Here is a 22224-nt window from a genome sequence, read left to right as displayed (position 1 = left end):
TTAACAGGTCTTTGGGAATGGCTGGTGGGGCTGGTATAGCCTGGCCTGTGTCACCTGGGGTTTTTAACATTAACGGCTCTTCAGCTGCAGGGGCTGTGGCAGCACAAATTCCTGACACACTCTTTATACTTGCATTATCCCCCACAGGTGGCAGGTAAAATGAGGTCATCTCTGTTGCTTCTGGATGGAAGGGCCTCCGTTTGCAGAAGAGTGTGATGTAAATAACGACAAGTGTCCTGAGAACTTGCATTTGTAGCCTGGGAACAACCCCCAGGATGAGCTGCAGAGACTTTTCTCTAACCATCAGAAATATACCTGGATTTTAATATGACAACCACATGCCTGCTCCTTCTCATCCTGAGAGGACAGCGTGGGGCTGCCACTGCACGTCCCAGGATGTTGGCTGAATCCTGAAAAGCTCCCTGTGGCTTCAGGGCCACCCTCTACAGTCCCAGGCAGCACTAGGGGATGCAGCCCCATCTGACCTCGCTCGCTGAGGAAGGGTGCGTGCCCTGGCAGTGGCAGCACTGCAGCTCTGATGAGTAAAGAGAAAAGACAGATCCATTATGGTCTGGGTTTTTAAACATCTGCAGGGGCTTCTTTTGTGAGCAAAGGAAATGTTTGGAGGGGCTTTCTGTTTCATAAAAAGGAAGATGTGAAATCCTATGAGGGAAAAGCAGTCTTTGCTCTGAGATAAGATGCTGGCAGGCAAAAGCTATTTTTTTTTTTTTGCTTTCATTTCTGAGAGCCAATGGACTACCCTGAAAACATTAATCTGTGACAGGTCCCTTGGCCCCTGCAGAGACATCTAAATTCTTGACTGGTCTGACATTGTTGGTCACTGGCAATGGTACACTGCCAACCACACTCTGAAAGCAATCTCCAGAACTGCTGACAGCTATAGGATTGCTACAGATGGGGAGTCAATCATTTCCACTGCAGGTTAAAAAAAGTTTTTTAAAATAGCCCTGCTTGTGGTCCTGTGCCAGCCCAGCAGACAGAGCAGATGATGCTTGGAAAAGGAAAAAAGCAAAACCAACCCAAACAAAACAAGTCCTAACAAAAACATGCATCTGAGCCAAGCCTTAAGTTCAGGATGAAATGTGTTTGTCATGTGATTTCAAGAGTTAGCATCTGCTAAAGAAAGGCTTCCACATCTTAAAGACCTCCCCGGGAAGCCAAGGGCAGACACCCCTGTGACCCTGCGTGGCCCTGGCTGCTGTAGTGATACCTCGCCTGGTGTCAGGGCTCCCTGCTGATAGTGGCAGGTCCTGCATAGTAGAAGCAGGTCCCAGAGATGCTGTTGCCAACTGCCTGTTGACAGCAGTTAGCTGAGCTAGCCCAATTTCTCCTGTTTGGGACAGGAGATACCTTTATGGATGCTGTAACTTCCTTATTTGCTGGAGGGAACACTGGTCCAGTGTCTCAGTATAGCTTTGGGCAATGTTGTGGTTAAAAAGGCAAAGACCAAGAGTGTTCTCCTGACACAGTGTGTGGCACGGGCAGTGCCCTAATGTGCTGGACAGGATTTCCTTGACTCCAGAACCACCTGCCTCTGCTTTAGGCTGCTATGGCTCCATTCCCTCACATTTCTGAGGCTTTCTGCAGCAGTCTGTGGAAGGTGAGACTCTGGTTTCCTGTTGGTGGCTTTCCCCCTTGCTACTTTACAGGTGTTTGCAGATGCATTTTTCAACTCATAGGTGTAGCAGCAGAGAGCTACAGTGATGGAGAGCTCTCGGGTCACACTATTTGCTGAGCCAAACCAGCCTTGAAAGCATCACCGTGAGCACGGCCAGTGCAACAGCTCAGCATCCGGCGCTTCTGAATTTCTTCATTAAAGGAGTGAAGATGAGACGGGACTGCTGTTGTATTTGTGTTGTACACAGGCGTTGTTTCTGTGTGAGCAGCAGTTTGGCATCTCCTGCCCTACCTGCCAGCTTTGCCTGCTACTGCAGATCTCCGTTCCCTGACTGTTCTGCAAGGATTCATGATAGTAGCTCTTTTCCTGTCCTCTGGAGAATGCCACAAAGCTTGTCTAATGCGCCTCATCTCTTTTACCTTCCAGAGTCACTTATTTAAATGTCTTTCATAGGTTGTGTGTTCAGTCTTCTATAACCTGTCCAGGACAACCCCCTTCAGAAACCACTCCCATCACAGCATAGCTAAAGGAAAGCATTGGGCAGTAGGGGCTTGAGCAGTGTCCTAGGCAAGAGACAGACAGCAACCTGTGGTGGAAAAATCACACTCAGAGAGCATCAGGAAAGAGACCTTGAGAGCCACATCTGCAGTCTCACGTGCCGGCACTCCCAGGACACGGTGAGCCCTGCTCACATGGCTCCCCAGCCCCTTGAGGCAAGACGTCCCTCAGCTGGGTGGCTGTGTGGTGTCCGTGCCGTGCCCAGGCATGCTGCCTGGCTGAGGGGATTCAAGCTGTGGTTTCCCCTGAGAGAAGCTGACCCTGCAGGCAAAGGCTGCCCCGCTGCCAGGCGGCACGTGCCAGCAGCTGCGGGGAGCCTGCTGCTCCACATTTGCTGCCTTCTCGCTGCATCCTGGGGAAGATGCTTGTATGGAAGATTTTAACCTCAGTGCTGACAGGTTTTCACCCCCCCCCCTATGGTTAACCTGGAGATTAGGCTGAATTTTGACCTGGCTGCAAGTAAGGCAGGGTTTCAGCTTGGAAACAAAACTTTTTGTTGTGGTTCTCGTTTCTGCATGCAGCTGTGTAGGGGGTGCCCTTTTTAGATGCCAGTTTGATTAATCCTCAGCCGCTGCCTGCTCCCCTGTGTCTCCACCAAAGGGTGCTTTTCTGATGCCAAGAACTCGCACGGCAATATATCTGAGCTCACCACCCAAGGACTGCAAGGGCTCGTGCCAAAATTTTAATTGTATTTTTATGGCAAATAGCCATAGCTCTCTCTTAAAAAAGAAAAAGAAGAAAGAAAAAGAAGACAAGTATTTCTAGCTCTTGACTGTTTCGGTTCACTGGAGCAAAGCTGGGAAGTGTGGCTGGAGCTTACTTTGCTTAAGGGGGGGGTGATGCAGTTGAGCCATGGGGAGGAGGAGAGTGCCGAGGCAGCTGTGGTGCAGGGAGGGAGGAAAAAAACCAACAAAGCAGCATTAGTTTGCAGGAGGAGCTGAAAAGACTCCTTTCCCCCAGGCTGCAGTAGCTGCCTGGGGCCCACTGCCACAGCACAAGTGGCTGAGCAGGGAGGATTGTCCCTCTGCGGGTGGGAAGCGTTCAGGCTGAGCCCTGTTACTTCTGGCTTGTGCTGAACGATGGAGGCTCTCCTGGCAGACAAATCCAGGTGTTTTGACCGCTCGCAAACAGGTCTGGCTGGGCAGCCGAGCACGAGGTGAGTTTCACTGCACCACCCTTGTCAGAGAAGCAGAGGCCCTGGGTGCTGAGGAGTGCCAGCAGCTGCAAGAAAAGGCTGCAAGAAAACGCCGCAAGGCCTGGCCAGGCTTGGGGCATGGCATAAGCCTGATGCAGCCAACCAGCCCATTATCAGTGCTCTCCCAAAGGCGAATCGTGTACCTTCCTCTGCTGGGTGATTTATTAGGCATTATAAAAGTCAATTTTAGATGCAGCCTCTATGGCCTTGTCTCCACCTGCGGGGAGGAGCATTCATCTATCACCCTGAATTTCCCGCAGCAAGTGGAGCCTGTTCAAGAGCCATCTGCCTTGGATGCTTGACTCATGGCACCTCCAACACAAGCATAAGCCCTCTTATTAATATCCACTTGCACAAATATGTTGCACTAACAAAGTAATTCGAGCAGGCAGATTGGCTGGTTCAGTGACTCTTTGCCACCCTCTGTAAACAAATGCTTTTTTCTCAGAATTTTATCCAGGAGCAACCTGGTACATGTACAAGCCAGTGCATTTCTTGACGAAAGACAAGCGACTCTTCCCAGGAGCAAGTTTGCTCTTTCAGGGGAGCCAAGGTGGAGGCAAAGCGCTGTGCGCTCGCCTTCTCAGGGCTGTCCCAGCCAGCCCTCCTATCTCAACAATGCTGTGGAGTAAAAAGGTGTTGCACTGTCTGAGCAAGGGTGGGAGCACCCGGAGGATGGTGGCCTTGCAGTCAGCTCATGGGTTTATGGCTAGGAGTTGCCCAGCATAGCTGTGTTTCTCCGTGGTTTAGCAAAAGCTGATGAGGTGTTGAGACCTGGTGAAAATTGGCTGCCTCTAGCTAGGATCTGTGCACACACAGGCTTCACTCCTTAAGGCCTGTCCTTTTTGGATAAGCACAAAGTCAGGCTTTCCCCACTGCTCTGCAGAGGAGCCTATTGCAGGTACATAGTCTATATCCTAATTGTGGTCCAGCCCCAGGCTGAAGCAGCACCCTCTGTGACTCAGACTGCACCGAGGATTGGCAGTGCCTTGCACAGAGCCACATTTGCTGGGGAATGAGAAAATGAGCCATAGGCTTATAGTGGCATCATAATACCCGGCGCCAAATCCACATAAATACTTACTGACACACAGTGGGGTAGGGGCTGTTGTCACAGTAAGGCAGAACCAAGGCAGGATCCATGATGGACAATGCCAAAAGCCAGGAGAAGTGGCTCAGGCCTGGATACACAGTACTCAGCCAGCCAAGGCCAATGGGAGGGACGGGTGGAGGACAGCAACCCAGCTTTTTTTGGCCAGTGTGCATGGTCGTGCTCAAGTGTTGCTTGGTGAAATAGCTGGGGTATTGTTTTTCAAACACTTTTCCTGGAAAGCAGCATTTTACAGCCCAATGGGTGTGAGCCATAGCTCCGCAGCAAGCTGGCGTACAGCTGTTGGGTGGCAGAGGTTGCACGCTCATTATCTGAGCAGGCTGATTTAGGGGGCTTGCAAAGAGAACATACACCACATTGTCTCCTGGGAGATTTCCAAAAGGTGCACTTTGTCCAGCTTCAGCATTTCAAAGCAACAGGCTTCTGATACTTTTCTATACCTTAAGAGTCAGATGCCTCTCTCCCTGTGACAGCTGGATTTTCTTCATCTTATCTCAAGTCCACTGCTTGTTACGCCCCTTTGTGCTTTGGTGCATAGAGAAGCTTGTCACCTCCCTCAGGGCGACTCTGTCAAAAGCACACGTTTGTTCAGGAATGAACCCACTTGTGATGTAGGTACAGAAAACTGGCTCCAAAATGTGAAAGAAAATCAGGGTTGTGGCTTACATGTATAGATGTACCTCTGCGGATGCAGCCTGTTCTTGGATGGAGGAGCTGGTTGTAATTTTCTGGCTTGTTTACACGCCTGCAGCAGTCAGCACAGGCCATCTGTACTGCTGAGGAGCAGCATAGATGGTCCCCAGGTCGCACACCGTCATGAACATTGGTTTATACAGACGCAAATCATTAGCATCTCCCAGTGCACAGCAGAGAGCTGTGAGAAGAGATCTCCCAGCAGGGATCCCCAGGCTCCCCGCGAGTCATCAATAACTAATTTGCAGATATTGCTTGCAGGTGTTATCTATACATATATATACATCCTGTATATATTTTGCACATTGGGAACTTTTTCCCTGTCTTTATTACCCAGCATCACTTCTTCAGGTCTGCCACTTCTCCTGTAGCTGTATTTCCTCATCGGCTCGCCTCACCTCTCAAGAAGTCTTACACCAATACCCAACCACAGCATGGTTGGAGTACCTGTGTGATAGCATCATGTGTCATGCTGAACAACAGCAACAAGGAAATGAGCAATATTACAAACTGGAGCAGAGTAAGAATGGACAAAACAAAAAATGAATATTGTACAGCTATGCATCCCTAGCAGGGAGCTGGATATCCAGGCCCAAACCTCCAGAGAGCTGTGTGTGCCAGTGCCAGGTTCTGTTTAAAGATTATGGGTGTACATCTCTTGGTGAGAGCCCAGACACGACTTCCTCAGACTGGAGGGTTTTGTTGGACTTGGTTGGATGCAGATAATTTATAAATAGTAGTTTGACTGTAATTTCACTACGACTGGCATAGTGGCTTTACAACAATTTAAACTATTTTTTAAAGACTCTAAATAACTTGGTAATCATAGGAGTTGAGAAGTTGCCCTGAATTATGCACAGTTCAAAAATTCAAAACTTGCAAACATTGTTTTGTCATTGTATTCAAGATGTTTTCCGGACTGCATGTCAGCCAAGAGTAAATTAGCAGTAGAAGAAAACAAGTAAGAAAAATGCAATAGCATTCGTGACAAAATGGTGAAACCCAGCTTGAAGCCATAAAACTCACATACATTAACAAAAAGGATCTTGTCACCTGCAGCAAGTACTTCATTTTCCAACACCACAGCACAGCCACATCTCAAGTTCTGTCTCTGAGACTCAAGTGCAAAGGAGATGGGTGGTTTGATGCAATTTACCCACCCAGCCAAGCAAAAATGTTCCCTTCCCTGAGGTACAGGCAAGTCCAGTCATGGATTATGTGCTTGGCTTTCCTTAAGCCACAGCCTCCACTCATGTTGGTACACAGCCTCCTAATACTAGCTGTGACTTGTCCTCCAGATGGCAAGTTGTCCCATCCCCTCTTCCTAGGTCCCAGCCACATGTCCGAACAGAGGGAAACCCCCCAGCCTCACCCTTCAGTCACCTCAGCATTTCTTGTAGGATTTCTCCCAAACACCTCGAGCACCACACCATCCCAGCAGGATGTGTTGCCTGGACCTCAGCAGCATGGGGACCTCCCTCTCTGTGAATGGTGTCCCTCGTGGGCACTTGTGTTGGTCACAGCCAGCACAGGGGCTCCCCTGAGCCGCAGCGGTCAGTAATAGGCAAGGGCATGTTTTGAAATAACATAATTTGAAGTATACTCGTAGAAAAGTTGTAAAGGAATAAAGTGTTAACACTGAGAAGCTTGCAGCTCTTCTAGGTCTATCAGGTTATTCTTATGTGAGGACTCCAACTCCCTAAATTCCAGAGTTAGGAGTGAGTAACTGAGACTGGAATCTGACCCTTATGCATGAAAAATTCCTTAATTGTTACTAGAGTGGAAATAATACAAACCATTATTTTAAAATAATGCTGGTTGGGCTTGGAAAATTCACATTCAGATAGTAGGAAATGATAATTTCAAGGTTACCAAGCAAACATCATCTTTTTGCACATGTGCATATCTTACATTCAGTAAGGCAAGGTTCCTGGGGAAAACGACAAGTGTAATTAAAACCTGTCTCATCATGCATGTGCACAGGGGAGGGCAAGCTGTGACTGTAATGGTAACATCCTAGCAGGTGTTTTTATTTTAATATGGGGTATTAAATGAAACTTCCTGTGTTTATTAACCCAAATACTCTCCTGTATGCTTCCAACAGTGCCTCTGTCCTTTGCCAACAAAGCTGAACTTGAATGGTGTCTTTCAGCATAGACTTCTGTCTTCAGGGATACAAAGTTACCTACCTTACCAGACACTGTTACAAGAACCCGGAGCACTGTTGAAGCTGCAAATTCCTTTTCTCTTTCTCTTTGGGAGCTAGTCTTCCTGACTGGAGATCACGGGCTCATTGTGGTGTAGCAGGGATGTTCCATGGCCGGCGGGGTAGGGGAGATGCTGCCAGAAGCGCTGTCATCTGTTGCCTGCAACTGCAAGAGGATGAATGTGATCAACTACATTTTTAGCAAAAAGATTTCACAGGAGGGGAGGGGGCAGAGCTGGAGCCAGGCCCCGGCTGTGGAGGTAGCTGGGGACTATCTCAGTGACCTTGGAAGGGAAGGGTGCTGGGTCTCAAGGAGGAGGAGGTTTGTCTCCACTCTTCCCCCTGTGTTACTTGATAGTTCCCAAGCACACTCAGTGCTTAGAGACTACATGGGCTTTCATGACTTTTACTTCAAGTTCATTTGGTATTTGCTGGCAGAATTCTCCCAAGAAACGTAGACAAGAGGTAGTCAGTGGTGATTAATTTAGACAACCGAAGTAGAGGACTCAAGATGGGCTCCCCGTGTAATACAAGAAAGTTAACGGCTTTCTGATGTCCTTCTGTGAGTGAATTGTGTAGCCTGGTTGTTTAATGGAGTGTTTAAAAATTGTGTTGGCAATAGCCTATGAATAATGTATACAGGAATAATGAAATACCTTGATGCTAAGAAACTGCTGATATGCTGGGGAACTTTCCATCAGATGTGAGAACAATTTTGAAAGCACTGTCTTCTCAGGATGCCCTTTATTTATGGTCTTGCTGCTTCAGAGATCACATTCCCTTTTTAGACACTGCATGTGAAGATGCCCTCCACTGCCCCTGCCTCTGCCGTCCAGCTTCATCCAATTCCTTTCACTTACGTCTGTAAAACCTGCTGAATTTTGATGAGTTTAGGCTTTATTAACTGAGCACTGTAAGCATGGAGTCATTTGCTGTAGAGCCTCTAGCCATTCCAGGTGTCTGCACCAAAATACAGTGCATCAGAGGAAGATGGACGCTGTTTCTGTGTCATGGCAATGGAGTCCCACAAAACAGGGCCAAGTGATTTGGGAAAAAAGGCCAACAGTTCTTTTTCAGGTTTCTGGAGCATGGAGTCCTTGCATAAGATAAGCAACCATAGCATGGATATTCAGATTGTGATGGGCTCTGCAGTGTGAACCCAGCTCTGATGCCTTTAAGTTTTCCCCATGACCTCTTGAGGCCTCTGTGCTTTGGCCACAAGTAGTAGGCCATCATGATACTAAGGGACGAAAACTTGCTCGATGAAAGAAATGGTAAGATTGAGAGTGAACCCCTGCAGCAGCCTGTGCACCCCAGATTTTGCACTGCCTTAGCTGCAGGAGAAAGCAGGCGTCCTAAAACATTCCTGGACATAGCTCATAAACACTGCAGGTGTATCAGGCAATCACAGTCTCTTCCTTTGCTCCTTTTTTTAGCCCTCAGCTGCTTTCCAGAAGAAAATAAAATAGGAGTTTTGTTTCTCATGTGAGGTTTTCCCCAGTGGCATTAAAAGGCAGAAGAAGCACAGCAGGGCAGGTGAACACAGTATATATGATAGGACCGTCCAGAGTGCTCCCAGCTGAGCAGCTGGTGAGAGCAGACCCAGCTTGCAGAGTCTGTAGCTCTCTGCTCTGTCTCTGTTGTGTCTTTGTTGTGAACAGCGCAGTGCTCATGCTGCATTTTTCTGTCTGTATTTACACAATAGACATCTGAGTCAAAGCATTTCCTGCAATATGGACAGTATATTATTAGCGTAATGCTAGAACAAAGCAACATGTGATTCATGGTGTTAGTAGTCAGCTGAGGAAGTGATATCCCCACCTTGGAGGCTGATGTGATGGGCTTTGAAGTCACGGGGTTATGCTGACAGCAAGCTCCAGGCATGAGCCTACAGGGCAGGAAAGACAATGGGTTAGAAGAGATGTTGTATCCCCAAGGTGATCTGCAACTGGCTAAGCAAGAGGATATACCAAGCCAGGAGGGATTATTAGCACTTTCATTGGCTTGTTTGCTGCTGGGACACTCCTGGGGGGTGCAGTATTTTCCCAGCTACAGGAAAGGAGGTGTAAAAAAGGGGTTAGTCTAAGTACAAGACAGGTGCAAAGACCACCAGTGAGGTTTGACTAATGGCCTAGATGTTTTCAGTAGAATAAATAAATAGAAGAGGTATCTAAAATTCCCTCCATCTCCACCACACAAAACCCATCCTGGCAGCCAAGAAGTGTTTTCAGAAGTTCACAAAGGTCTAGGTTGAAGATTTTAGTCAAGTTCAAGCAGCCTTTTTCTGGGGTAGAAATGCTGCTAGCTGACGTTATACAAAAAAAAAGAGAAGCTTTCAAAAGGAAGGAGACAGTCTGTTTGTAGTTTATTCCACTGATGCTTCTGATGGTCCTATTAATTTCTTTTTTTTTTGTTTTGTTTTTTTTTTTCCTTTTAGGTGAAGAGTGAAGGCCCCAAACTGGTGCCCTTCTTCAAAGCAACTTGTGTCTATTTTGTACTCTGGCTGCCAACTTCCAGCCCCTCCTGGTTCAGTGCCCTAATCAAATGTCTGCCCATTTTCTGCCTGTGGGTTTTCCTTCTGGCTCATGGAATTAACTTCTTAGTGGCACACCGGAGTGCCAGCCGCATCCTAGCAGGACTGATATTCTCAGCAGTGGGAGATGCCTTCCTCATCTGGCAGGAGCAGGGCTACTTCATTCATGGTGAGTGCAGTGTTAGTCTTAAAGGGATGCCACCGTGCTTGGCTGTTACTCTCTTTATTTAGTAATGAGTTGCTGGCCATGTGTTTTGTTTATTCATGCACAGCTTAAGTGCCTGGTAGTGTGAGGCACTCATCCCTAGACTAAAATCCGTTGCAGTTAGAGGAGTCACATAATGGATGAATCTCTCGAGCTTATCTGGAGGTGCCCTGGAGTCATAGAGGTAATTGGTGCAAGTTTGATTCCCTGGCACGTGCTCATAGCGTCTCAGCTGGCAGGAGTTGGAAAGTGGCATGAGCAGAATGTCCGGGGAAGAGTCAAAAACTTACAGCACTCAGCAGCTGCCATGAAGCTACAGGAAGTATCTACCTGCTGTCCCTCTGCAGTGAGATCTGTCAGCCCTTCTCTGTAAGGATGCAGAAATAAGATGTATGGTGCAAAGATCTTCAGTAGAGAACAGATAGAGAAGATCCTTAAGTTTTAAAAGACAAGCCTGTAGTGCGCTGGAGGTGTTTATGTGAATGTTAGGAACCAAAGCATCAGAAATTTTGTCCTACTTGCAGGTTCATCAGCATGAATCATGCAGCCTGTTGTAAAAATATGGGAGCTGGTTTTGCAAGACATGTAAATGACAGGGAATTGAGGGCAAACCTTACCACGACACCCTGTCATCTCTACAAAAAGATCCACATCTCTCAGAGCAAAACAAGCTTCTTTTACTTCACTTGTTTGTAGACTAGAACATAATGATTTAGATTAATGATTTAAAGCCACACTGAGTCTGCCTGCAGCAACACTCCCCATGGCCTTGGACTGTCACAAGAAATCAGCAGCAGTTGAGCCCTTCACTTAACTGTACTGGTGGGGTTTGTGAAGTCAACTTCACCAGCAGGGATCTCATTTAACATCCACCTGTGACTGTCCCATTGGAAAATGTGATGAGACGGGGCCAGTTTTCTGACTTCTGCTGCTGTCAGCTCTGAAAATTAAAGTCTTATTTTTTACCCCTTTTATAAGGTCAGTATTTAGTTTTATTCTGGAATTCCCACAAGCTTTGCTTTCTTTATGAGAGGAAAGTATGTGAAATGCCAGATATGAAATGCCAAAAGCTTTGAATCTGGTTTTAATCCTGCTTCCCAAGGGTTTATCCAGATCTCTTTAAAAGTTCATGTAAAGACTCTTACTGATTTTGTTGGACTGTAGATTAGGCCCTGAGGACTGGATCCATTTGGCTGAACTTTGGCCATGTTGCTGAGAAGCTCCATCCATCTCTTGGGGCACCATCCCATCTGTGCTGAGTGTGCTGGCATTCCCACCGATGGGCCTCGTCCTAACAGGGGTGCCTGGCTCAGCACAAGTCACCTCGGCCCAAATGCCCGTACTTCTGTTTTGCCTGCTGGAGTAGCTTCTTGAGCTGTGGCTTGGAAAACATTCAAGACCCAATTCTCACCGTGACTGTTTTTGCACAAAGGCTGTACAGAGGTTCCCCGTTCCCGTAGCTGGGATTTCTCTGAGTCCCCTCTGTGATTTAATGCTAGAGGAAGGTTGACTTGTCACAGCAATTCAGTGTCTAGTTAAAGTGTTTTAATCTGCAAATAAGCTGGATTTTTTTTTTCACAAATGAGATGCATCGCTTTGTGGGTTTTTATCCATTTTTGTTCTTGATTTAAGAAGAATGTTTGTTTAGCTCTTAGACCATTTAGAAAATCTCTGCCTTGATCCTAGCTGTCTCCTGTCTGCCTCAGTCTGTCCTAATCTGAGCTACTGCCTTCTGTATTGAAGCGCTAACATTTGCGTTTCAGCTGTCAGCAGATAAAGTGTACCACCCCACTTACTCTGTCACCTTGCCTGCAAAATGTATTTTCTCTGATTTAAAATACAGCAGGCTGCTGTTGTTGACAACTGACGACATTGAAACTTTTGACATTATCCTTTGTGGGAATTTCAAATTTCAGGGGAATAAGGGGAATTATTAGACAAAAATGTACTTCTATGGCTTTCAGGCAGAAAGAAGGGTTGGGAACTGGGCTGAGATGAATAGCTTTTGAGACAATGAGTTTATAAAAGGACATTTGTTCATTATTTTATAGGGAAGTGAGAGCCTGGGAACTTACTCCTGGCACACTTGACTTCTTTCATTTTTGCTGTTTCAATCCACTAATAACAAGCTATTTTCTGACTAGTGCCTTACTGGATTTAGGAGACAGACAGCGTGAACATCCACATCCTTTAATAGCAGACGCTTAGAAACAATTTATGCATTTGGTGAAGAAGACGGGGACCAGCAGAAAGGACCCATTGCCAGTGTGAGGGGAACTCAAGAAGCAGGGGGGGGAAGGAAACCTGGGCTCTCTGATTCCATCTAGGTATCCCAGAATAAAGCAGAGAGAAGAAGGAAGTGGACAGAGGGAAAAGGCTGATCTGTCTGGTGTGCTCAGAGGGCTGAGCCGAAGGCTGAGAAATGCAAGAGAAATGTACCCCCCTCCCTGTACAGCTGACACAGGTTTCCCCAGTTCCTAGCTTGATTTGTGGATGTTGAATGAGCAAACCTGAGAGCTGACTTGTTTGTGGCCAGCCTCACCATGTATCACAAAACCCCTCCTACCTTTCTGGGCTTCTGCTTGGCTGCTTCATCCTGTCTTCCTCTCCTCCCCCTCACTGCCAGCTGCCTGCATGAAGGACAACACATTCTTCAGTTCCCATCCCAGCACTCTCCACATAATGCCATTGAAGGAAAAATCATTCCTCACTGCTAGGGCGAAGTAACCTTCCCCTCCTTACCACCCCCATGGCTCTAACCTTTCCTGCACTATAAACAGCTCATCCTAAATCCCTCCTCGTTTTCCCTCAGTGCTATGCTCGTGATGTGTAACAGCTCTGCGAAACACCACCTTCTCATTGCCCTTCTTTGCACTGCCCTTCACACTGTCCGTGTTCTCACCTTGCAGACCAGACGCCCCAACTAGCTCTCTCCCTCCAGTGGGTTCCCCTCTTGTTCACTGTGGCTGAGCTTCCAGCAGACATCTATCTGGTCCTTCCTGAAGGCTGGGAGACACTTCCCCTTCAAGATGCCTCAGCAAGCATTAGATTGAAGAAATGTCTGCCAGTGGCAGGTTTTAGCAGCTGCCCCTTATGCCACAGCATTGTGCTTTAAACATAAACAAGTGTCCTGCTGGAGGACTCAGTTTCCCAGACCCTTTTCTCTGTTTCATGGTTTAGAGCTGCATGAAAACATCCAGCCACTCTAACAACCTTGCTAGATGAAGTGGAACAGCCTTTAGCTGTGCCACACATGGGCTTGGGAACCAGAGGAGCTGGACTCAGTTTGGGGCCTGCAACGTACAACTGGCAAGACAAGTAGCAGTCAGCAGCTGTACTGACACATGGTGACAGTTTTTGTCAACTGGATTAGTAGCGAGTGAATAACACATGGGCCGTACCTTCCAGTAACCACATCTGGGATTTCTCAGGGGTGCTTCACTTCAAAGAGAAGCTGGCATTTTATATTCACTGATTGTTTCCAGCTAAGGTTCCTCTGAATCTTACAAACAGCCATAACATTGCTGGCAGATCACATTGGTCTAAGTCCCTGAAATATGTCAGCTGCTCCTTTCCAGCTTAGGTTTCTCCTAGCTACGGGCAGAGATGGAGTAAAAGCCAGATTTAGTCCCTGAGTGCCTTGCCTTTGTGTTTGTGACTAAATACGGTCAGATTTTATGTCTGAATTCAGAGGGATCGCTATCTTCTTGCATTTTGTTCAGATGCTGCTGATTCCAGCCTTCCTGTTCCACACGTGACCTAGGAGTGAAATGCTTCAGATGACAGATATTCAGAGGGGATGATTTTTGCTCTGCATTGCTCCCACTCTTCCATCCAAAGCAGGGAGGAGGAACAGCTGAAAAGCAAACAGCTTTTTTTCTTCGGCAGCAGCTTGGTTCACCTGGCCTCTTGGCAAAAATGGCTTGCACCACAACAGTCATACTCAGCTGCCGCTGTAGATGCACTGGGGTGTTTTCTTAGGGCAGAAGCCTGATGCTAAGGCTGATCTCCTGTGCACAGATTTTTATATTGAAATGGTCCCAAGTGTGCAGTAGGGTTCCTGCTTAAATCAAATAAGGGTTGTAACACAGGAAGGACATCATGCCTGTAGTTGTTGCTGTATATTTCACATCCAATATAGCCATGTTTTCTTTTGCTACTGACTGCCAGTCACTGATGAAAGTCACCCTTGCTTTGTCAATGCCTCTTTCTAGGTCTGCTGATGTTCGCCATCACACACATCCTGTACTCCTCAGCCTTCGGCATGAAGCCTTTGGACCTGAAGGCCGGCTTCTTGATGGGCCTTGTTTGCAGTTCCTGTTATGCCTTCCTGTACTCCTACCTCTCGGGCCCATTCACCTACCTGGTAGCTGTCTACATCGCCTTGATCGGCTTCATGGGCTGGCGAGCGGTCGCCGGCATGCAGCTGTGCAACGACCTCTGGACATGGACCAAGCTCTCGGCCTGCATCGGCGCAATGCTTTTCATGGTGTCGGATCTGACCATTGCAGTTAACAAGTTCTGCTTTCCTGTGCCCTACTCGCGTGTCATCATCATGGCTACTTACTATGCAGCTCAAATGCTTATTGCATTGTCAGCTGTAGAGAGCAGAGATGAAGAGGACTTCAAAAAGAGGAGCTAGGTGGAGTGCCGACAGTCTGTGAACAATGTGGGTTATATCTCAGGTGCTGTAGCTGCATTCACCCCTGAGAGAGATCTCCATTTCTCTAGGCATATTGGTGATGTTGATTTTGCTTCTTTGAAGCATTACCTTTGGGGCTTTATTTTCAATGGCTTTCTCTGAATATAGCTTACTTCAGTGTGGAGTCCACATCAGAAAGCTTAGACTGTCCCTGCAGTAGCTACTCATCCAACTTTTCCTCCTTGGAAGTGCTGTACTACTGCATTTTACTTGTTAGTCTTGAAACTGATGCTGAATGTCTGGGAATTAGGAGGGAAAGAACGGAAAGAAGCTTTGGCCACTCACTGTGCTAGGAAACTTGCTTTCAATAGGAGGCAGACAGGCACAGATCTCTGCTAAAGCCATAGGTAAAATGAATTTAACCAACGTTTAAGTTAGTCTGTTTTTGTGCATTATGAACTCAGTACACAAACTGGAGCTATTTGAGCCTCTGCTGAAAGGAAGCCTGCAGCGAGAGCAAAACCAGCAATTTCAGATGAGGGCTGAGCTTTGGAGTGAACAGCAGCATGTGGGGCAGCCCTTAGCAGATCCAGAATGAAAGCAAAACACCAGGCAGAGAGCACAGAGCAGGAGATGCACTGAGATGAAGTGTTGTGTGCTTTGATCGCGGCTGATTGCTGCTTCAGAGCAGGTCTGTGGACACCAGTTGATGTCAATACATATGGCAGAACTTGGAGCTTGGTGGGATTTCAGGGATGTCTAGGTAGCTAGGCCAGGGCATTCTGCCCCACCATGTGTGTGCAAATGCGTGGTGTCAGCAGCCACCAGCGACAGCTGAGTTGTCATGGGCACATGAAGAATTTTGATTTTTACAGCAGGACTTGGAGGATGCTTCCTATTTATCTCTAGTACAGCAGATAGGAATCTAAGCCGTTACATCTTTCTTTACCAGTATTCTAACAGATAACATTCCATATACTCATTAAGTTTAACGATCCTGCTGCTTGCAGCATCTCTTCTGCATCTCTGTGTGAGCATTTCCCATGCCTTAAATGGCTAGTCAGGGCCCTGATTTTGTAGATTGTTGTTGTGTTTTGCCAGCTGGTGGTAGATGATCAGCTTTGCACCACTTGTTTTTGGAAAGCCCCTTTTCAGCAGAGCGTTATGAAAAGCACAGTCCTGTGTGTTCAAAGTGCCTGCCTCTTCCTTCTTGAACGCACACAGATTAGTGACAATGTGAGAGCCATCAGGGCTGAGAAAGCCTGTTTCGTTCTGACCCAAATTTCTTCACTTGGTTTGCCTTTTGTCTGCCCATCTGCTGAAGCAAGATTACTTCTGTCTTTACTCTCTTAAAAAGATATAGAAAGAGGTTGCCCTGTTTGTTTTTTTTTTCCTTTAACACCAGATTGATTTGTGATCGTATGTGTATTTTTTCCTGTTATTTGGGATATCTGACAGCAAGCTGTGTTGCTGTTTGAAACTCTCTTAAATGTGGTCTTCCCTTCTGTCCATTCCAGGGCTGCTCCTGTGAGCCGAGGTGCTCCTCCAGTGGCTTGTTTTTAAGACACGACGAATGCATCTGGGCATGCTAAGGAGATAGCGAAGGGTTCTAGCACCTCTTCAAACCTGTGGCCAAACAGGGACAACCAAAACACACTGCATGCGTGTGACTCAAATCCACGCAGGTCCTAATAACCCCTTGCACAATCTTGTACGGGCAGAGCAAACAGGATGGGCAGCCTTCCAGATTGTCCTCGTGGGATGAAAAGTACCATGGTTGCAATACCTTGCGTGCCCAGACCATTCCTGGCAAAAGCCTGGCACTGAGTCCCTGGCACAGGTGGCAGAGCAGGAATTCTTTGCAGGGAGGGCAGAGGGGCCAGGGGGCAGCTGAGGAAATGTTACTGACCCTGCTAGCTTTTCTGTTGGTGCTGAGAGGTGCTAAGTGGAGCTCCTGTTCCTCCCCAGCCTTGTCTGTTGGGACCGGGTGCAGAACAGGCGTTGCCCCCCCCATGACTTCTGCATTGGTGCCAATGCAACCAGTATTACAAAAATCTAGGTTAACCATCCTGACCCCGTGGAATCATCTGCTGCTTTTCAGAGAGAGATCAGAGAGGTCAGCTGCATTGTTGAGAGGGAAAGCATTGTAAATAGCACAGTCTGGTGTAATCTCTTCCCTTTAATGCTGTTGTGTAATACTGTCAGTATTCATTCACCGGTGTATGGGGGCCTGCCTGGAGTAAACAGCAAAAGAATTTAGAGCCATAAAACATCTTCATTCATCAGCATTGCTTATCTCCTGGCCGCAGCTTGAACCCTGTAGCGTAGCTCTTTGCGGATGTCACCCTCTGTTACTAAGCTTGACTGTTTGCAAATCTCTTCCTGCAACAGACTGACCAAGCTAAGAGGAAATCTAAGCCTTTGAGGTGAACCCCACCATTCTCCCAGCATATAAACAAAGAGCACGTTTCAGTCTGGGTCAGTCCAGCACACTTGATCCAGCATTTATTCAGAGAAGGTCCGTGCACCCTGAGCTTCCCTGGTGACCTCCAGGGGTCTCTTCCAACCTCAGCCATTCTGTGATTTAAAAGTTAGAATTTCAATCTGAGCCATTACCACTTTCTTTCCCTCTGGAAATGAGCCATCTTCCCTTTTCTGAAGATAGCTGAGTTGCTTTTGTGGTTGCTTTTCCATCTTGGCTTTCTTTGCTCTCCTGTTCCACTTCTAGGTTCTGTGGAAACTTGCAAAAGGATCTCTTTTAAGTGTCGTTAGTAGACCTGCTCTCTCTAACCCACTGACTGTCAGAAGTGCAGTTTCTGGTTGTAGAGGCCTGCAGGTGACACTAGTTAGGACAGCAGAAGCATGTGTAGCCCAAGTGGGCTGCTGCCCACTTCATCATCCCCTCACCCAGCAGGGGCTGGCTGGGACATATCCTGGCCAGCCATGCTGGCTCCATCCCAGTGAAGCAACGGCGTCAGCTTGCCCAGGAACATGAGGCCAAGCCCTCAGCATACAAAGTCTGGGAAAGTCTTAGTTGGCTCAGAGATTTGCCAGTGAAGGCTTTTAATCTTCAAAATCTCTCTCCTACCATGCATTCTCTGCTTTTAATCCATATTACTTGTGTGAGACCACTTTCCTGGAGGGTGTCTTTCCTGCTGGGAGGAGATGAGCTGATGTGGACACTTACTTGACACAGTTCTGAGTTTCAGAAACCCTGAGAAACACTAAGCAGTTGCTCTCAGGCTGTTAAATGCCTTTTCACGGGATTAAAACTCTTCCCTTAACCCCAGCAAGGGCAGTCTTCACTATGAAAAGGAGCAAACAAGAAGTGTGAAGGACGTGACTGTCTATGGCAGCATCAGACCTTCCTGCTGTCTCTCTGCTTTGTAAAAGTGAAAGGTTTAAGATATTCTTCTCTTCTTTTTGGGGATACAATCTCTGAGTAGCACCTGCTTTTTAGGCCAGGGATGTTACAGGGGGAATGAAGCACCCCAGTAATGCAGTGTTCCTGGCCCCAGAAGTATCAGCTCTGGTGCTTGCAAAGTACAGAGGTGTTCTTTACATGATGCTGTACTCAAAGGTTGCTTTGCAATTCCCATCTACGTCACTTGAGGCTAAACACATTGTGCAATTACTTTTGTTCTCTTCTATTACACTGTAGTTATCACCCACTCAAAGATCTGTTGGATCTTTAATTGGAAATGCAGAGAATATATTTCAGCTGTACATCTCTCTCTGTAGGTACATCCTCCTTGTCTTTGCTCACACACAACTCCCAATGAGTCCAAGAAGCAATGCTAATTGCAGCAAGTTTTTAAATGCTAGTAATGCTACTGGGCTGTGCCAGTTGCACTGATGTCAACAGGGTGAAGGTGGTTTAGAAATGGCAGGCTGAGTAGAACAAAGCCATAGGGTATTAACAGCTTTACTCCTCCGCTGCCAAAAAAAAAAAAAAAGTATTTGTGCTTAATACCTGGCTTCTTACTCCTCCATTTTGAGGCACCTGTAAGGCTGATTGGTTTGAGAATTACTCTAATGTGGCTTTTAAATAGATTGCTGAATATTTCATGTTGTATTCAATGGAGACAATAGATATATTTATACATATGTATTTAAAATTCCCAGGACAAACTGCAAATTTGTTAGTGATTCTTTTAAGTTTTCTTGTGCCATAGTTTGACGCTGACACCTGTAAGTTTTCATCTTGCTGTCATGGTAATTTGGGAGCTGTTCTGGAAGAAGCAGATCAAAGCAAACAGCAACTGCAAAGCTCAGTGGCAGGTGCCTTGTTCTCTCTGCTTGGATTCTGGATACAGACAGGGGCTCTTTTAAGCAGAGGCAGCATAATCATGTTCCTCCCAGGTACTTCTCCTGCCTTTTATCCATGCTCGCTCCTTTTGTGGCCTTGGGTAAGTCACTTAAATTTCTGGGGGCCAGGTCCTCATCTGGTGTAAATAGGCTGAGTGTATGAGAATCAGCGCTCTCTGCCAGGTTACAACAGCAGGGGACCAAGACCCCTGTGTCTGTTCTCATCCCATTTCTAAAATGGGAATATTAGCACTTGCCTACCTCACAAGGATGCTGTAAGGATTAATGCTCATACAGCACTTTGAAGATGTAAAGTGCTATATGTCCCAAGTATTAACGTACTGTAGTATTAAAAATGCTTCTAGGCCTCTGCAGGACTTTTCTTAAAGCATAGAATGTGTGACTGCCTTTTTGGTTTGCATCAGATGGAAAGCAAATGAAAAATATTTATTCATACTGTCTAACAGGATGGGCTCAGCTACACTTGAACTCTGAGGAGGGTTTAGCTTAGAAGTCTGAACTCTAATCTCAGTTCTGCAAACGGTTTTTGGTTCTTCTAAAAGCCTCAACCAAATTCTTAGATGTGAACTGTGTATCCAAATTTTGCAGTCTAGTCTCATCCCTGACATCCCCTAGCTAGAATAAATCTAATCCAGTCAAAACACAGTGCTCTTATAGTCTGTGACGGCTGTTGGAAAGACTGGAACAGAAAACAAAGTCATTCTGTTCAACCTTCATCCTGCGGAAGGTCAGCTCGGTTTCAAGGGACAACTTAAAAAGGGATGATTAATTCCTGTGATTGTAAGTTTACTGGCTTTAAAATCAGCAGAGAGGGAAGGCCTTGCTGGAATCAATAAGGTCGACACATCCTTCTTGAATTATTTTAATTATTTCCTTTTCACCTGAATCAAAGAAGTAGCAGGTTCTGCAGTGAAAGAAGTGCTTGTACCATCAGTCCGAGGGTTCAGAACAAAAGTAGACCTAGAAATACAGCTCTAAGCCATCACCATGTTCTCAATGACTATAAAAATGCCACAGTTCACTGATTTCAAATCTGGACCACAGCTACAAACTACTTGTTTCTGGTACCACTAGCTGCTGTACAAACACAAATGAAGGCAAGGAATTACTCACCAAGGAGCGTGAGCTGTGTACATGTGAAATGGACCATAATTTTGAAGCAGCTGCAGTTAAATCTTATCTTAATATGAACTCAGAAGCAAACACAATGCAAATTTTTATTGTTTCTTTAAAATGTATGATGGGTTCTAGTTTTCTTAGTTTGGAGGACATTTTCTTAATGTTATTTTATTTTTGCTCTTATTGTAAAGAATAAAAATACATGACTCTAGGTAGACCACAAATGAAAAAAGGTGGCCAGTTGGCAGGAATGCCAAAATTTCTATGGCTTGTATTGTTTTCGTGGTGACACTACGCTGCTGTAGGATGAGCTACTGGAGTGGTGTGAGAGCTCAACAGCAAGGCTGAAGCACAAGGCCAACTGCAGACCCTTGCAGCCAGCCTCATACCAGAGGGATGCAGGGGCCAAGCAGCCAAGATTGCAGCGGGAGCAACGCCTGGGCCTGTTTGGATCAGTTAAAAGACAGAGCAACAGGAAATAAAATAAATCTTTTCCTGACAGCTGAAAATCAAGAAACCAAATCCAGCCTGTTGGGTGAGGGTGCTGAATCAGTACAAACACATGGATCTAGACCTTCCTCTTGCAGGCTTCTGTTGGGCCAGACCTTGCTCCTACTTTACCCTGGAAGCCTTGCTCCAGGCCTACAGTGTGGGCAGGGTCAGGCTAGCAGAAACCTTTTTAAAAAAATGAATTTGAAAACAATGGAACCATATCAACAAACCAACCAAAAAACCAATCAACCAAACAACAACAACAACAGCAAACACAACCAAACAAAAAACAACCACCAAGGAAAGAAAAAGCAAATGCCATTGGGTAAGCAGTAGTTCTGCCTGGCTGAGACCACAGGACTCACTGGTCTGTTCTAGCACTAAATCCATGTCTTGTACCCCTGCAAGCCTCTCACTCCGGCCCCTCTCCCACACATTCCAGACAGAGTGCACTGAAAGATGTGACTGAAGCAGCTGCTCTCCCTGGGGGAGTCAGCTTTTTGCCACGTCTGAAAGTCTCCAGCACTTATTTCCTTTACCGTGATTGTAAAGGTCACCATGTGCAGTACGGCCACTTGATCTGGGATCTTTTCTTAACACATTTTTGTGCTGATTTTACTATTTTAATTCTTTGTTTGGAATGTATTTTTTCCTCATTTCTTCTGTATGTAACAGCAATTAAAAATATTAATTTACTGGGTATGTTTACTGTGTAGATGCAGTGTCTCTATTCACACTGGTTCTGTGACAGCAGCCTACTGAACCTCTCTAGCCCTGAAGCTACCCAGAGCCCCACTGAAGCAGACAGGCGCTGTCATGGCCAGCTACAGCATTTCCATCTGGGGAACCCTGAAACACTGCCACATGCACACTGACAAGCACATCCAACACAAACCAACCAGGTACCACTGTGCTGATGACACCTGGCTGGTGTTACAATGCACCCTGAGCTCCCTTGGGTTCTGAGCCCTGGAGGACACTTGCCCTTGCTGCTCCAGCCAGTCCTGCTTACAATGGCCATTTGTCCACACTTCCAGGGAGAAGGCAGCTTGCTGCAAAGGATTGCTCTGGGAAGGCTGCTCACTGCCCAGAAATCCCAGACAAATGGCCAAGTCTTTTTTCCCCTCCCTTCCTAAGCAAAATTTCCAGGGGAGAAAGTAGGGTAGCATGGACGTTTTTCTCTGGTTGAGGATCTGATGCCAATTTCTTCAGCTGTGTTTGATGCAGTGGCACAGATATTTGGTTTCATTAATCCTGAACCAGACCATCTGTCACCAGTGGAGCAGGTTTCAAGGATTTATAGCACAGAAGCACGGAGTAAGAGCTCCCAGTCCATTAAATGGATCTGCTTGCAGGCTTAACAGCGGTTCCTTCATACTCCCCATCTGAAGTGGAGCAGTTCCTGACACAAGAATGAATCAGTAACAGGAAGAGACACTACCAAGTTCTTTTCAAAGCAGCCCAGAGGAGTGACTGCAGGGGAAAGCTTCTTTAACTTTTTA

General features: G+C 46.5%; 2 protein-coding genes across 5 annotated transcripts in view; one reads left to right on the top strand and one right to left on the bottom strand.

The window, feature by feature from the left end:
- TMEM86A (transmembrane protein 86A) overlaps window positions 1-21424 on the top strand; it is a 28849-nt gene extending 7425 nt beyond the window's left edge. For all 3 annotated transcript variants that reach the window (XM_027459310.3, XM_027459312.3, XM_038180772.2), the window contains exons 2-3: window positions 9840-10104; window positions 14355-21424. In XM_027459310.3, coding sequence (XP_027315111.1) covers window positions 9840-10104; window positions 14355-14782 — 693 coding nt within the window. In that variant the 3' untranslated portion in view covers window positions 14783-21424. The remainder of the gene's footprint in view (window positions 1-9839; window positions 10105-14354) is intronic.
- The window catches only part of IGSF22 (immunoglobulin superfamily member 22), an 87409-nt gene that overhangs the window by 34397 nt on the left and 30788 nt on the right, over window positions 1-22224 (bottom strand). For both annotated transcript variants that reach the window (XR_011809625.1, XM_072038564.1), the window contains exons 13-15: window positions 12707-12770; window positions 8059-9290; window positions 7386-7568 (exon numbers count right to left, since the gene is read on the bottom strand). The gene's annotated coding sequence lies outside the window, so the exon portion shown is untranslated. The remainder of the gene's footprint in view (window positions 1-7385; window positions 7569-8058; window positions 9291-12706; window positions 12771-22224) is intronic.

Source organism: Anas platyrhynchos, chromosome 5 (assembly GCF_047663525.1).
Source record: "Anas platyrhynchos isolate ZD024472 breed Pekin duck chromosome 5, IASCAAS_PekinDuck_T2T, whole genome shotgun sequence".
Lineage (NCBI taxonomy): Eukaryota > Metazoa > Chordata > Aves > Anseriformes > Anatidae > Anas > Anas platyrhynchos.
Note: the sequence above shows the minus strand (reverse complement) of the source record. Positions and strands in the feature narration are given on the sequence as shown.